This window comes from Gopherus flavomarginatus, chromosome 1, assembly GCF_025201925.1.
Source record: "Gopherus flavomarginatus isolate rGopFla2 chromosome 1, rGopFla2.mat.asm, whole genome shotgun sequence".
NCBI lineage: Eukaryota > Metazoa > Chordata > Testudines > Testudinidae > Gopherus > Gopherus flavomarginatus.
In genome coordinates this window covers 167486167-167502390 of record NC_066617.1, presented here as the reverse complement: position 1 = coordinate 167502390, position 16224 = coordinate 167486167, and the positions used below count along the sequence as shown (strand labels likewise).

General features: G+C 41.4%; 1 protein-coding gene across 26 annotated transcripts in view; it reads left to right on the top strand.

Annotated features, from left to right (window-relative positions):
* ABI3BP (ABI family member 3 binding protein) overlaps window positions 1–16224 on the top strand; it is a 325810-nt gene that overhangs the window by 126589 nt on the left and 182997 nt on the right. For all 26 annotated transcript variants that reach the window (XM_050956429.1, XM_050956543.1, XM_050956513.1 and 23 more), the window contains exons 7-8: window positions 7960–8011; window positions 15347–15418. In XM_050956429.1, the coding sequence (XP_050812386.1) occupies window positions 7960–8011; window positions 15347–15418 (124 nt within the window). The remainder of the gene's footprint in view (window positions 1–7959; window positions 8012–15346; window positions 15419–16224) is intronic.

Genomic DNA, 16224 nt, shown 5'->3' with positions numbered 1-16224 from the left:
TACTGAAGTCCTCAAATCATGGTTTAAAGACCTCAAGGTGCAGAGAATCCTCCAGCAAGTGACCTGTCCCCCATGCTGCATAGGAAGGTGAAAAAGCTCCAGGGCCTCTGCCAATCTGCCCTGGAAGAAAATTCCTTCCTGGCCCCAAATATGACGATCAGTTAAACCCTGAGTATGTGGGTAAGACTCACCAGCCAGCACCCAGGAAAGAATTCTCCGTAATAACTCAGATCCCACCCCATCTAACATCCCATCACAGATGATTGGGCATACTTACCTGCTATTAATCAAAAATCAATTAATTGCCAAAATTAGGCTATCCCATCATACCATCCCCTCCATAAACTTATCAAGCTTAGTCTTGAAGCCAGATATGTCTTTTGTCCCCACTACTCCCCTTGGAAGGCCGTTCCAGAACTTCACTCCTCTGATGGTTAGAAACCATCTAATTTCAAGTCTAAACTTCCTAATGTTCAGTTTATAGCCATTTATTCTTGTGTCCACATTGGTACTAAGCTTAAATAATTCCTCTCCCTCCCTGATATTTATCCCTCTGATATATTTATAAAGAGCAATCATATGTCTCCTCAGCCTTCTTTTGGTTAGGCTAAACAAACCAAGCTCTTTGAGTCTCCTTTCATAAGACAGCGTATAGCACCCTTGGCCGCTTACCTGTGACATTGGGGAGTCCAAATATACACATACCTCGACAACTGGTTGATAAGGGGCCAGTCCCTGAATCAGGTGCAGAGGCATCTCAATCTGGTATGTTCCACCTGTCGAGACCTGGGGTTGCTAATAAACGAGAAAAAGTCAACCTTAATCTCAGTACGACGCATAGAATTAGTTGGAGCAATCCTCGACTCCACTCAGGCCAGGGCCTTCTTCCCCGAGACTTGGTTCCAGGCCAGGGTAGACCTCTTCGTGGGCCTGCAGGCCCACCTGCTCACTGCCGCCCACATGTGCCTGTGACTGTTGGGTCACATGGCAGCATGTACTTAGGTGGTCCAGCATGCACGACTCTGCCTCAGACCCCTTCAGGTGTGGCTGGCATTGGTCTGTGTCCCAAACCAGCACAGTATGGACCAGGTGATCAAGATCCCAAGTTGTTGTTGAAAGAGTACACTCGTGGCTCTGACCTCATCAGTGATCCTTGTCTCTGGCGCCTCGGACCTGGGATGGGGAGCCCACCCGAGCACTCTCCACAGTCAAAGTCGTTGGTCCAGTCATGATCGCTCTCTGCATATCAATGTCAGGGAACTCAGGGCAGTTTGACTAGCCTGCCAAGCCTTTCTACCTCAGATTCAAGACAGGGTGGTTCAGGTCCTGACAGACACCACAGCTACAGTCTTCTATGTCAATAAACAGGGTGGAGCCAGGTCATCTGCCAGGAAGCCCTCTGGCTCTGGGACTTCTGTCTGCAGCACAACATCTATCTCGTAGCCACTCACCTTCTAGGGACCAAGAACGCTTTGGCAGATCACCTCAGCAGAATGTTCTCATCTCTCCACATGTGGTCCCTTCATCCAGAGGTGGTCAGTTCCATCTTCCACAAGTGGGGAACTCCCTGGGTGGACCTGTTCGCGTCCCAGCCGAACAGGAAATGCCACATCTTCTGCTCAATCAGGGGCATGGACAGGGGATTCCTGTCAGACGCCTTTCTGCTCCCGTGGTCAAGGGGCTTTGATGTGTACCTTCCCTCCGGTGCCGTTGCTACCCAGGGTGCTCACAAAGATCGAACAGGAGAGGGCAAGAGTCATCCTCATAGCACTGGCGTGGCCACTCCAACACTAGTTCAGCACTCTGCTGGACCTCACAGTGGCAACCTTGTTTCAGCTACTGCTCAGGTTGGACCTGTTGTCCCAGTACCATGGACGTTTTTTGCATCCCAACCTGACAGCGTTACATTTGATGGCCTGGCTGCTGCTTGGCTAAACATGCAGGAGCAGCAGTGCTCATCTGAGGTTCAGCACATCTATTGGGAAGTAGGAATCCCTCCGCCAGAATGACCTACCTGGTCAAGTGGAAACAGTTCACCTGCTGGATTGCAGGAAAAGTTGTTCGTCCCGAGTGGACTTTGCTGCGGCTTATTATGGACTACCTCCTGCATATTAAGATCCAGAGCTTATCCCTCTCATAGATTGAGGTCCATCTAGCAGCCATCTCAGCCTCCCCAGCTCCATTTGAGGGCAGGTCAGTTTTTGCTCAGAATATCATGGCCAGATTCCTTAAGGGCCTAGAGTGCCTCTACCTGCAAGTCAGGGACCCCATCCTACCGTGGAACTTGAATCTGGTGCTGCTGCAGCTTACAGGCCCTCCCTTCAAGCTTCTGGCTTTCTGATCTCTCCTTCTCATTTCCTGAAAGGTCACATTCCTGGTCGCAGTGACATTGGTCCACCAAGTATCCGAGATTCAGGCGATCACCTCGGAGCCACCGTACATGGTCTTCTACAAGGTCCAACTGAGACCGCACCCGGCTTTTCTTCCCAAGTTAGTCTCTCAGTTTCATTAAAGCCAGGATATTTACATACCAGTCTTCTTTCCAAAGCTGCATAAGTTTGAGGAGGAGCATAGGTTACGCACTCTGGACATGAAGAGGGCGCTGATCTTCTACATTGACAGGACCAAGCCATTCCGTAAGTCAACACAATTATTCATCGCTGTGACAGACAGGATGAAAGGTTGCCTGATATCCACTCAAAGAATTTCTTCTTAGATCACTGCCTGCATTCGCTTCTGCTATGGCTAAGTGAAGGTGCCACGCCTAGCGATTGTCACCGCCCACTCTACTAGGGCGCAGGCCTTTTTAGCAGCCTTTCTAGCCCATGTGCCTATCCAGGACATGTTTAAAGCAGCCACCTGGTTTTCTGTCCATACCTTTATGTCCCACGATGCACTGACCCAGCAGGCCTGGGATGATGCTGACTTCAGTAGGACAGTACTACAAGCCACTAAGCTGTGAACTTCGAGCCCACCTCTGTGGATACTGCTTGTGAGTCACCTAAAATGGAATTGACGTGATCAAGCATTCGAAGAAGAAAAAACGGTTACCTATCTTTTCGTAACTGTTGTTCTTCGCGATGTATTGCTCATGTCCATTCCATTAGCCGCCCTTCTGCCCCTTTGTCGGAGTTGCTGGCAAGCAGTAACCGAGAGGGCGCAGGGCCAGTGGTGCCTGATATAGCAATACATGAGCGCAGCTCTCCAGGGGGCACCACAGCCAGCCCTACAGATACCTCTAAGGCAGAAATCTCCAACAACTGTGCACGTGGGCACACACACACCTAGAATGGAATGGACATGAGCAACACATCTCAAAGAACAACACTTACAAAAAGGTAGGTAACCATTCTTTATTCAGCCTCCAGTGAAGGAGCTTCCACAATCTCCCTAGGCAGTCTGTTCCATTGTCCTACTGACCTTACAGTTAGGAAGTTTTTCCTGAGATTTAATCTAAATCTGCTGTGCTGTAGTTTGAACCCATTGCCTCTTGTCCTGCCCTCCGTGGCAAAAGGCAACAACTTTTCTCCATCTCTTTTATAGCAGCCTTTGAAGTATTTGAAGATTGGTATCATATTCCCCTCCCCCTCCAACCCTCTTAATCTCTTCTTTTCCAGACTAAACATACCCAGTTCCTTCTTTGCTCATACGGCTTTCATTCCATCTCTTTGATCCTCTCTGTCGCCTGCCTCTGGATCCTTTCCAGTTTCTCTATATCCTTTCTATACATTGGTGACCAAGACTGGACAGCTAAGGCCTAACCAGCACTGAGTAGAGTGATACTATCACCTTCTGTAACTCGCATGCTATGCCTCTGTTAATGCATCCTAAAACTGCATTTGCTTTTTTTGGCAATAGCATCACATTGCTGATTCATGTTGAGGATGTGATCCACCACAACTCCTGGATTCTTCTTAGCAGGGTTGCTGCTAAGCCAATTTCCCTCCATTCTGTGTTTGTGAATTTGGCTTTTCCTCCCTAAATATAGCATCTTACATCTGTCATTGTTGAATTTCATTTTGTTGTCTATAGGCCAGTTGTCCAATTTATCAAGATCCCTCTAAATTTTAGCTCTATCCTCCAAAGTATTGGCAACTCCCTTCCCCAGCTTTGTGTTATCTGCAAACTTATCAGTATGCTCTCTATACCTGCATCCAAGTCATTAATAAAGATGTTAAAAAATACCAGACCCAGATGAGATCCCTGTGGAACCCCACTTGAGACCTCCCTCCAGTCTAATATCATTCCATTAATAGTTACTTTGTGGTTGTTTAACTAACTATCTATCCACTTCTTGCATTTCTCCAGCTTACTTATTAGAATGTCATGTGGGGCTGTGTCAAAAGCCTTGCTGAAGTCCAGGTGTATTATCTCCACCACATTTCCCAAATTCCCCAAATCAGACAAAGAAGGAAATCAAGCTAGTTTGGCATGATTTGTTCTTAGTAAATTCATGCTGGCTGCTAGTGATTACCCTTCATCCTCCAGGTATTTGAAAATTGAATGTTGTATACATTGCTTTAGTAGCTTCCCAGGTATCGAAGTCAAGCTGACTGGTCGATAGTTCCCTGGCTCCTCCTTTTTCCCCTTTTTTAAAGATGGGCAGTATGTTAGCCCTTCTCCAGTCTTTGAGGACCTCTCCTGTTATCCATGAGTTTGTAAATATTATTGCCAGTGGCTCTGAGATTTCTTCAGATAATTCCATCAGTAATCTCAGGTGACTAGCATCCAACCCTGCCAATTTGAATTCATTCAGTTCATTCAAATTGGTCAGAAGATCTTTGACATGTTCTTTACTTATTCCAATCTGCATCCCTGTCCCTTTATTATCTATGATAACTTTGCTTGTTGTCCAGTCAGATGTTATCTTTTATGAGAAGACTGAAGCAAAGTAGGCATTGAGCAGCTCTGTCTTCCTATCATCTTCCATACCAGCTCACCTTCTCCCTTGAGCAGTGGACCCATATCATCCTTGATCTTTCTTTTCTGTATGACCATATTTGAAAAACCCCTTCTTGTTGTCTCTAACATTTTTTGCCAGATGTAACTCATTCTTTGCCTTGGGTTTCCTAATTTTGTTGCTATGTGCTTGTGCTATTCTTATATATACTTATTTGGTGACATACCCCTCCTTCCATTTCCTGTATGTATCCCTTTGGGGTTTTAGACAGCTAAAAAGCTCCTGGCGCAGCCACATTGGACTCCTGTGGCTCTTCTTATCTTTCTTTTCTGTCAGAATACCTTGATGTTGAGCTTCTAGTATTACATCGTTTAAGAACTGCCACCCCCCTTTGACTCCTTTTCTTCCTAATAGGTCTTTCAATGGGACCTTGCCTTGTATTTCACTGAGTCCATTGAAATCTGCCTTTCTGAAGCCTAGTATCCTTGTTTTGCTGTTCTCATGTCCTTATTTCCATAGGATCTTGAATTCTGTCGGATCATGATCACTTCCTCCCAAGTCCCAATCACCTTCACATTCACAATTAATTCATCCCTATTGGTCAAAACTAGGTCTAAAATGGTTGATCTTCTCATTGTTCCCTTAACTTTCTGAATCAGAAAATGTATCTCCTACTCACACTAAGAATTTGCAGGACATATTATGTTTTGCTGCAATTGTCTTCCAACAGATATCAGGGAAGTTAAAATCCCTCATTAATACTAGCTCATGTGTGTTAGCTAATCTTGTTACCTCCTTGTAGAATGACTTATCTGTTTCCTCTTCCTGAATTGGTGGTCAATAGTAGATCCCCACCATAACATCACTGCTGTTCTTTTCCCTGTTATCCACACCCAGAGACTCTCAGTAGGTCTGTCGCTCACTTCCCCTTTGGACCTCGGAGCAAGTGACTATATTGTTGACATACAGCACAACACTTACTCCTTTTTTGCCATACCTATACTTTCAGAACAAGCTATATCCCTCAATGCTGGTGCTCCAATCATGAGAGTTGTGCCACCAAGTCTCTATAATGCCAGTTAAGTCATAACTTTCTCCACAAGACTTCCAGATGCTCCCCGCTGCCTATATGCACCATTTCCATCTTCTTTACTTCCAACCTAAGCTAGTTTACTTCCATCTACTTTCTAAGATGAGGCACTTTGAAAACACAGAGAATGCAGCACCTAGATTTAACAACACAAAGCTGGAGATCTGAGTGTACTGGTGACAAAGCAGACCAAAATATCATGCTTTCTCCCACAGCAAAGATACAAACACACTGAGTGGTAATAGTGGTGAGAGAGAAGCCTACAGAACCTCTTGCTTTAAAGCCTCCTAGTACATTTTTCCAGTGTTTAAATCTGTCCATTTAAAGACTTCATAATGTACACTTTAAACTTGTGGTTTGAATTGCCAATATAATGGCACATCACTCATACTCCCTTCTCGTAGGACTCTAACTTCACGCAACAACACTTTTCTTCACTTCACTTGACTTGGAAAGTCTCCTATACATTATAGTTTGAATCCCTTTTTCATGTTCTCTGCATGCATGTGGTCAATCTATAATGAGATTGAATTAAGGGTCCTCTGAATAGCTCCAAATCTGTGGTCTCTGGTCTTTTCATCTTCTCAACATCATGCCTAAAGACATGTATTGTACTATGCAATCTGTTTAATTAGATTTGTTTTCTGTACAGTGCAGTATAGTTTATTTTTAAATAACATTTTGATGGCCTGAACTTGACAGCAATGGTTGATCAAAAATCTGGAGAAGAAAAATGTGATCTATAATGAGATCTCAAATGGTCTCATAAAAATTTGACCCAAATGGAACAATTTTTAAAAAGCATAGTATTTTATTATTTTTTTACCTAAAAGTGCTTTTGTATGAAATAGTTTAAATGAGTGATGATATGAAGTACAGAATAAACCAGTAGCATTAACGGATCCCCACTCATCTGGAAGCAGGACTTTATATGCTATATATTTAGCCAAAAGAGGTATTTGTATATTGAGTTCTATTCCTCCTTTAAACTCAGACTTCACTGAAAGAGGATTATATTTTATAGCTACAGTTAGTATATGTACATATCTGGCAGTACTTCTGCCTGGTCCCTTTCCAGTCATTGTACTATTGAAATGTTGGCTTCTGTACCTGCATGAGCCAAAGGACAGTCAGGGCTTACTTATGTCATAGAGATCTGCAATTTTCTCCATTCTGAGAAATGCAGGGCCAATTCATGTGATAAAGATGCTTGTTTCCATGGTGCTCAAAAAGTCTGTAAAGAATTAGTGTGTGGATGGAAACCTTTCTGGATCAAAGACCAGTGTAAGGCAAAAAATATTTGCAATACAAATATAAAAAGCATATAAATTCCTTTCAATTTGGAGCCTCCTTGTGACTGGCCTGTTATCACCCTGAGAAATCAGTTGTCGAAATTAAGATGGTGCCATTGATAAAGCTCACAGATGCTAACCCCCATCAGATGCCTTTTACATCCATTCTTTACATTAGATGTAAAGTGAACATGTGATCTGGATTTAAAAACAATAAAATAGTCCTGGTTTATGAGAGTGGTTTGTGAACTTTTCAATAACTTTGATCTAAGTTGAAAGTTAGTAACAAAATACAGTACTGGGTTATTATTGTTGTTTTGGAGGTTTCATTGTTATGACTTTGCACAGTTTTATTGTCAAGGTTTCTCTGGTTCTTAAGCTGGAGAGATTTGTCTCAAAGAGAACGAAAATTAGAGGATTACTTAGCAGTAAGACTTTCTGTATTAATGCAGCAAAAGAACTGGCTGTAGCCAAATGAAAGGGATCAAAATGCTTTATAACAGTTCTTGCCAACAAAAATGAAGTGTAACCTTCAGTGATTGGGGCCGGAGCCATGTCCGTTGTTAACTTGGGACAAATGAGGCACTAGATTGAAGCCTTATATTTTCATTACAAAGAAAAATTCAATTACTATTATGGCACAGATCCTAATGCTTATATATTTTTTCTCTTTATAGCTCATACTAAAAGATGGTCCAAAACTTGTCCCTGTTACAATAATCAAACAAGGTAACGTGTGTGTTTTTTCATGTTTTTTCTCCCTTGACTACAGATCTCTCACAAAAAAAGTATAAAATAAATGAGAAACAGAATACATTTACTATGATTAATACATGCAGAGTCTAGTACCAAAATCAGTGGAACTTCACAATCAAAATTGTGAATTTTTATTACAAAAGTAGTTTAACTATGTTTGCTCTTCATTTTTAAACTGAGCTATTTTGTTGCATCATACACAACTTTACTTCATTGAATTATTTGCTGAGTAGCTACCAATTCTAGTTTCTGCTAGTGTCTGTCTTTAAGGTTACCATGTGAAACATACTGATAAAAGTATCCAGGTTTGTCATTCTCTCTGCCTGGCATCCCCTAGCTGCCAAGTATGAAAAGAAGCAATCTGTGACTTGAGTTAAATTTGTACTATACAGTGAAATATTTACAGTACAGAATCATGCACAGATCAGTTCTTCATAAGCTTCAAATTGTATTCCATTCCTCAGTACCTAGTCTTTGGTTTTCTCCATTTGCTGCCCTCCTTCAGTCTTTCTTTCCTTTCTTTATATAGGCATCTTCTGTGTGTTTTGAAAATTAGATATTGCTAAGGCTTTACTTTTCTGAATGTTACTTTAAATCTTACAATGCAGAATTTGTTGAGCTGGACATAATCTATGTGCTCTATTCAAACTGCAAATCCCCTTCCCTCCAGGCATCCATGCCAATGTGACTTCTCTTTGCTACTGTGTGTATAATGTACTTAGGTAGATAACATGCCATTCATGAATTCAACTTCAAATGTGGTCTACAGCCTCTCTTACACAGAATCTAGAGTTCTAGCCCTTGGAGGCAGCAGGTTCCAGCAATCAATGCCCCATTTTCATCTAAATAGCCTTTAGTTAGTTAAATATGAGCATTGTATGCTAGAGCCTGTAGTCGCTGCACATTGTAGGCAGGTGCAGCCTCGAGGCCCCTAATGTGTTGTCAGTGTGGATCACAGAAAAATGTGCATGGCTTTTGTATTCTGTTTTCTTACATAGTGCTGTAGTAAAATCCACAATCAGTGTGTCATACACACTCAGCCATATTCTCTGCCCTGTACACTGCTGGAGGCTTTGAAGGGCAATGTTACAGATATAGAGCCACAGAAGAAATAACCAAAGTTGAGTCAATGTCGATATTATGTTTCTACTCTTATGAAGAGGCTTGAGTTTATCCAGCCCTAGCTTAGTATTCACATACAAGTGCAAGCACAATTATGACAGTTTTCAGAATATTTCTTCAATAAGTAGTTCACTAAACACAAAAGTTATTAGCCCAGATGTTAGCTTTTTCTGAACTGTCTGTGTGGGAGGAAACGGGCAGAGTTCTTCTTTAGAGTTTTAGATGAGTAAAGGTATTCCCTAAAATTTAAGAATGAGTTGGGGACAACTCAACAAATATTTTTAACATCCAACTCCAGAGCAGAAGATGTTTAGAAACTTTTTTTAAAAATGCATATGCTTTCAGTGTGCTTTAGACCAAAATAAAGGTGGAGGGAAGGCTTTTAGGAAAGAAATGAAAGTAGCAAATGAAAGCATATCTGGGTATGGGCAGTGCTATCTTCCATCAGGATTTCAGTGAAGAGTCTCAGCAGAAACTGATAAACAACAGCAAGCTACAGTTCAAGTGGAAGAGAGGAAATACTGGCCTCTGGAAATGTATTTACCAAGAAAATGCTAAGGTTGCACAACTGCATTTGTAGAAAAAATGGGGGAGATATTTTCCCCCTTCCTTAGTTGTACTTTTACAAAACATAATTATTGCATAGTTGATTTTATTTCTGCAACTTTGAAATAGTATTTAAAATTGGAAACCCATTTTTGTTATCCAGTAGTCCTAGATTATATAAGGCTTTCTGTGATTAAAAATCTCATATATCTTGATGTCCTGGGAAATTCATGGGTCCGGAGATGACTTGTGAGAAATCCTAACATGAAGCGTTTAAATAGAAAGTTTTGTGCTATTTTTTCAGTGGTGTCACCTGCAGGGATTTTTAGATGTTCCAACGTGAAGAGTCTTCATCACTATGTCAGTGTGTTTCCGCTCCCCTGGGAAGCCTTTGGTATCTGGGCTTTTATAGATTAGTAAAACCCCTATATGGCGTGCCTATGACAAATGTGAAATAATATTTCTTGTTAAATTTAGTTTTCTGTAAGTACAAATATTTAACTTTACCTGTATGGTTTTTAAGTTGAGAAGGATTTAGAAAAATAAATATGTTCCAAATGACTTCTTCCAAATCTTTTATAATTCCAATATGTGTTCCTGGAAAAGAAGTTGTTTTCAGAGATGGCTTCTTGTGCTTGTTTTCCAGATGTTTAAATAATGTCACTTCTTTTTTATTTCAGAGAAATAAAAATTCCACGTGTCCATAAAATAGAGTTGACTGTGGAGTGGTGTGATTTATTTAATTAATTAGTACCATGTGTGAATAGACTTAAACCAACATGCTCGCCATACATTGGGATTTGAAGCATGCAAAAAATATTTTTAAGGAACCAGCTCTTGGAAATTTGAAAATGCTAATTTCCATAGAAACAGAAATACAGGAGCTTATTTAATATGTTCTGAAAATGGTTGTCTTTTTCATTTTAGCCAGGAGCTCCCCAAGTCAGAGAAATGTTAAACACGCCAATATATAAAGAGGCAACACATGGACTAAGTACAAATCTCAGGTTTATTTTGACAAATGAGCCATAGGACATTTGGCCCTTTTCATTTTCATAAGAACATAAGAATGGCCATACTGGGTCAAACCAAAGGTCCATCCAGCCCAGTATCCTGTCTACTGACAGTGACCAATGCCAGGTATCCCAGAGGGAGTGAATCTAACAGGTAACGATCAAGTGATCTCTCTCCTGCCATCCATCTCCACCCTCTGACAAACAGAGGCTAGGGACACCATTCCTTACCCATCCTGGCTAATAGCCATTAATGGACTTAACCTCCATGAATTTGTCTAGTTCTCTTTTAAACCCTGTTATAGTCCTAGCCTTCACAACCTCCTGAGGTAAGGAGTTCCACAGGTTGACTGTGCACTGTGTGAAGAACTTCCTTTGATTTGTTTTAAACCTGATGCCCATTAATTTCATTTGGTGTCCCCTAGTAAATAGTAAATAACTTTTCCTTATTCACTTTCTGTACACCATTCATGAATTTATATATCACTAGCATATCCCCCCTTAGTCTTCTCTTTTCCAAGCTGAAAAGTCTTAACCTCTTTAATCTCTCCTCATATGGGACCCATTGCAAAACCCTAATCATTTTAGTTGCCCTTCTCTGAACCTTTTCTAATGCCAGTATATCTTTTTTGAGATGAGGAGACCACATCTGTATGGATTGATATAAGGACAATAAGATATTCTCAGTCTTATTCTGTATCCCTTTTTGAATGATTCCTGACATCCTGTTTGCTTTTTTGACTGCCACTGCACACTGCATGGATGTCTTCAGAGAACTATCCACGATGACTCCAAGATCTTTTTCCTGATTAGTTGTAGCTAAATTAACCCCCATCATATTGTATGTATAGTTGGGGTTATTTTTCCCATTGTGCATTACTTTACATTTATCCACAGTAAATTTCATTTGCCATTTTGTTGCCCAATCACTTAGTTTTGTGAGATCTTTTTGAAGTTCTTCACAATCTGCTTTGGTCTTAACTGTCTTGAGCAGTTTAGTATTGCCTGCAAACTGTCACCTCACTGTTTACCCCTTTCTCCAGATCATTTATAAATAAGTTGAATAGGATTGATCCTAGGACTGACCCTTGGGGAACACCACTAGTTACCTCTCTCCATTCTGAAAATTTACCATTTATTCCTACTCTTTGTTCCCTGTCTTTTAACCAGTTCTCAATCCACGAAAGGATCTTCCCTCTTATCCCATGACAACTTAATTTACATTAGAGCCTTTGGTGAGGGACCTTGTCAAAGGCTTTCTGGAAATCTAAGTACACTATATCCACTGGATCCCCCTTGTCCACATGTTTGTTGACCCCTTCAAAGAACTCTAATAGATTAGTAAGACATGATTTCCCTTTACAGAAACCATGTTGACAATTTATGTTCTTCTATGTGTCTGACAATTTTATTCTTTACTATTGTTTCAACTAATTTGCCCGGTATTGACATTAAACTTACCAGTCTGTAATTGCCAGGATCACTTCTAGAGCCCTTTTTAAATATTGGCATTATATTAGCTCTCTTCCAGTCACTTGGTATAGACGCCAATTTAAAGGTCAGGTTACAAACCATAGTTAATAGTTCCACAATTTCACATTTGAGTTCTTTCAGAACTCTTGGGTGAATGCCATCTGGTCCTGGTTACTTTTTACTGTTGAGTTTATCAATTAATTCCAAAGCCTCCTCTAGTGACACTTCAATCTGTGAGAATTCCTTAGATTTGTCACCTACAAAAGCCAGCTCAGGTTTGGGAATCTCCCTAACATCCTCAGCCATGAAGACTGAAGCAGAGAATCCATTTAGTTTCTCCGCAATTATTTTATCCTCTTTAAGTGCTCTTTTTGTATCTCGAGGCCATAGACGGAAGTCAGTATCAGAACCAAGTTTAGAGCACAGTAGTTTTTGGCTGCCATTCCTGCATTCAGATCACTAGAATACATATGCATGCCATGTGATCAGGATTTAGCCCTTTATTTTACTTATTATATGATGTCCTTGCTCTGGGTTCAAACTTGTCAGTTAGATACTTGCTTGAGTTTGGGATGATGTGGAATTGTACTGCCGTAGTGGGAGCTCAGTAACGCATCCTTATGTGGTTTGTAAGCAAGATGCTCCAGGAAGCATTGTTACATAGCCTATGTCTAAACATACGGTGGTATTTAGAGTACAGGCACTATGCATGTAGCCACACACCACAGTAAACAGCAGGCTGCATTCACACTTGTCGCTAGTGTGTGTAGCTACATGCTTCAGTGAAAGGCTTCAGCAGCAGGGAGGGAACATGTAATGGCTCTGGCAGCTATCCACCACCACCAGAGCCTTTTTCCCCTTCCTCCTCATTGCCAGAGTTTTTCCTCTTTGCTGGAGCCTTTTGCTGCAGCAGGAAAGGCCTCCGGCGCTGGGAAAGGCTCCAGCAGAGGGGAAAGGTTCTGGCATCAGGACACTGTTGTGGGAGGTACTGCTTGGGCTGCAGAGATCCAATGTAGGGCACATACCCTGGTGATTCAGGCATGTAGGGCACTTGTCTAAGCCATGCCTCACGATCCACTGTGCTGTTTATACCCATACTAGCTGTGCATGCTGTGTCTGTACTCCACATGCCACCATAAGTATAGACATACTCTTAGATTGTAAGATCTTTGGGGCTGTCTGTTCTGTGTTTGTACAGTCCCTAGTACACTGGCGTCCTGGTCCATACCGTAGGCTCTTTGGCACAGTTGTAACACAAATAATAAATAATAATGATGGTGCATGGTGCACCTTTTTAATGTTCTCCCAAGCATGCAGATGACCACACCTGCTGACACACTCATAAGGGGGGATGTGCAGCATGCATTTTCCTCAGCTGCTGGCCAGTGCAGACAGAGGTTTATGTCCTGAAGCACAAGATCAGTCTTTACTTACACATTTTATTTAGGCTATTTTAACTGCAGATCTTTCATGTGTTTTTCTTAGAAGATGCTTGTATGCTGTTATGCCACTTTTAAAGTAAATAATTTATATTGAAAGTTCCATATTAATTAATATTTATGATGCACCCAACATGAAACATAAGAAGGGGGATTAAAAAAGTATTAGATGTTTGTATAGTAAAAACATAATATTCAGTTACAACAGCCAGGATAAAATAGTGATATCAGACCTGGTTCTTCAGGGTATAAACTAATCAATGAATCCAAGGCAAAGAACAAAGTTTCCCACATAAACCTGGTATGGTATGAATATCTATTGCATGATTTTACACCTTCCTCTGAAGCATCTGATACTGGCTGCTGTCAGACAGAATATAGGACTACAAAGAACATTATTCCAGTGTGGCGTTTTTTATTGTGTTCCTATAAATATTTGTTTTCATTCTGAGTTAAAAATATCTATTACCATTGCTAATCAAATACAACAAAAACCAAAACCCTAAATATTAATTTGAATGTTTTATTTAAATTCACTTTGACTGTGTTCAAACCCCTTTTCCATTAATATTCTAGTGCATGGGGATTCTGCAAGAAATATTTGCGGTAACAATAATTTTTAAGCAAAATTTGAATTTGTAATTGAGTATTTGAACCAAAAACCTGATTCTTAGAATTATCCTTATCTGGCCATGTGAAAGAAACACATTGTCAGACCTGCATTGTCTAATTAAAGAAACTAAAACTTTGAAAATTGAATACTTGCAAGAAACTGCTAGCAAATGAGATACAGATTTAGAACTATTCACAGAAAAAACTAGTAAAAGCAGTGAGATGTCTCAAATTATTAATTATGAATTATTCACCCAGCTCTACCTGTTAAAAATACTACCACTCCTAACACTTATTAGACATGTTCCAGTGTATCTTCAGGGTCACATGAATGGCAGGGGTGATGGGAGGGGAGCAGGAGCACACAAATAGTAGTGGTCTCCTGCCAGACATATTGTTTAATATTGTAGTGTCTCATTAAATAGCAGACACTTTCTAGGGATTTTTTAAGCTTCCCCTAAATCGCATTAGCCTCAAGTTCTGCAGTTCCTGATACTGGTCCTGTGATATCTTGAGTACACAGCAGCAGTTCTCAACCTGGGGTCTGGAGCCCTCTGGCGGGGAGGGGCACAAGCAGTTTTCAGGAGGTCTGTCAAGGAAGGTCAGTGTTAGACTCACTGAGGCCCAAGGCAGAAAGCCAAAGCCCCATCGTGTGAGGCTGAAGCTGAAGCCTGAGCAACTTAGCTTCACAGCGCCCCCTGTGTCATGGAGCCCCAAGCAATTGCCCTGCTTGCTACCCCCTAATGCTGGCCATGAATTTTTTATAGTATGTTGGGGAGGATGAGGCTCAGAAAGAAAAAGGTTGAGAACCCTGTTATAGAGCATAATTTTTACAAAGAAAATCAATCTAACGTTGATGGCATGAAGAATGACATTGAGTGTATGGGAAAGGTTTGCAGTTAGGGGTGGTTTAGAAAAGAGACATCCTGCAAACCCTTAGATATGTTTGAGGTAATGTAAGAAGATATTAAGCTGATATCTCTGAGCTACTAAACTGAATAAACAGGCTTTCAGAATGTTCAGAGTCCTCTTGTGTGTGTGTTTTGTTTCCTGACTTAAAATTTGTAAGTTTCTCTGATAATGCACTGTTGCTGTTTCCACAGTAATTCAAAATGTCACACGTCGGATGCTGCCTAAAACCACAGACAGGCCTTCCATGGCAGGAGCAATACTAGGTGACTACGACATTCCTTACTTCTCTGGCCAATAGATAAAGAGCAGTGTAAATCCTTTATATTTCCTGTCCTTTCTAGTTCTTTCTTTCTTGAGAATGGTTCAGATTTTTTTTATTATATTTTATGATAATGGTGGTGAGGGGAGGATGCACCTGAAGTATAAAAGTGACTATTCCATGGTCAGAATATTTTAAAGGACTTATTGCCACTATTTTATCAAAAACAGTTCTTTCATATTGCAGGGGAAGGGAGAGGAGTGATTTTGCAGAGATAATCTTGAGGTGTTAAGTGAACATATGCTGGGCCCCCTCCAGGTGTGCACTAGGTCACGGGTTTCCAACTACTGGAACATATACCTGTACTGATACTTCAGCAGGGCCGGCTTTAGGCCAATTCCCCCAATTCCCCAGAATCGAGCCCCGCACCTAAGAGGGTCCCGCACCCTAAAGAAGAGTGCCTAACTTAGGCGCCTTTTTAATTTTTACTCAACCAGAGGCACTCCAGGTCTTCGGCGGCACTTTGGTGGTGGGTCCTTCACTCGCTCCTGGTCTTTGGCGGCAGGTCCTTCAGTGCCATGGATGACCCGGAGCGAAAACCCGGAGTGCCGCTGGTGAGCCATCCCTGCCAGGGCCCTGTCTAAACTATTCAAATTGGGCCCCAGACTTCCTAAAGCCGGCCCTGCACTTCAGGCTTTGTGAATGGTATACTAAGTTTCCCCACTCCACTGTCTTACTGAGACCTGTACTCAGCCCCAGTGCATTACAGTTTCCTTCATTCCTGTCAGTTGTCTGGCCTGATGTAGAGCT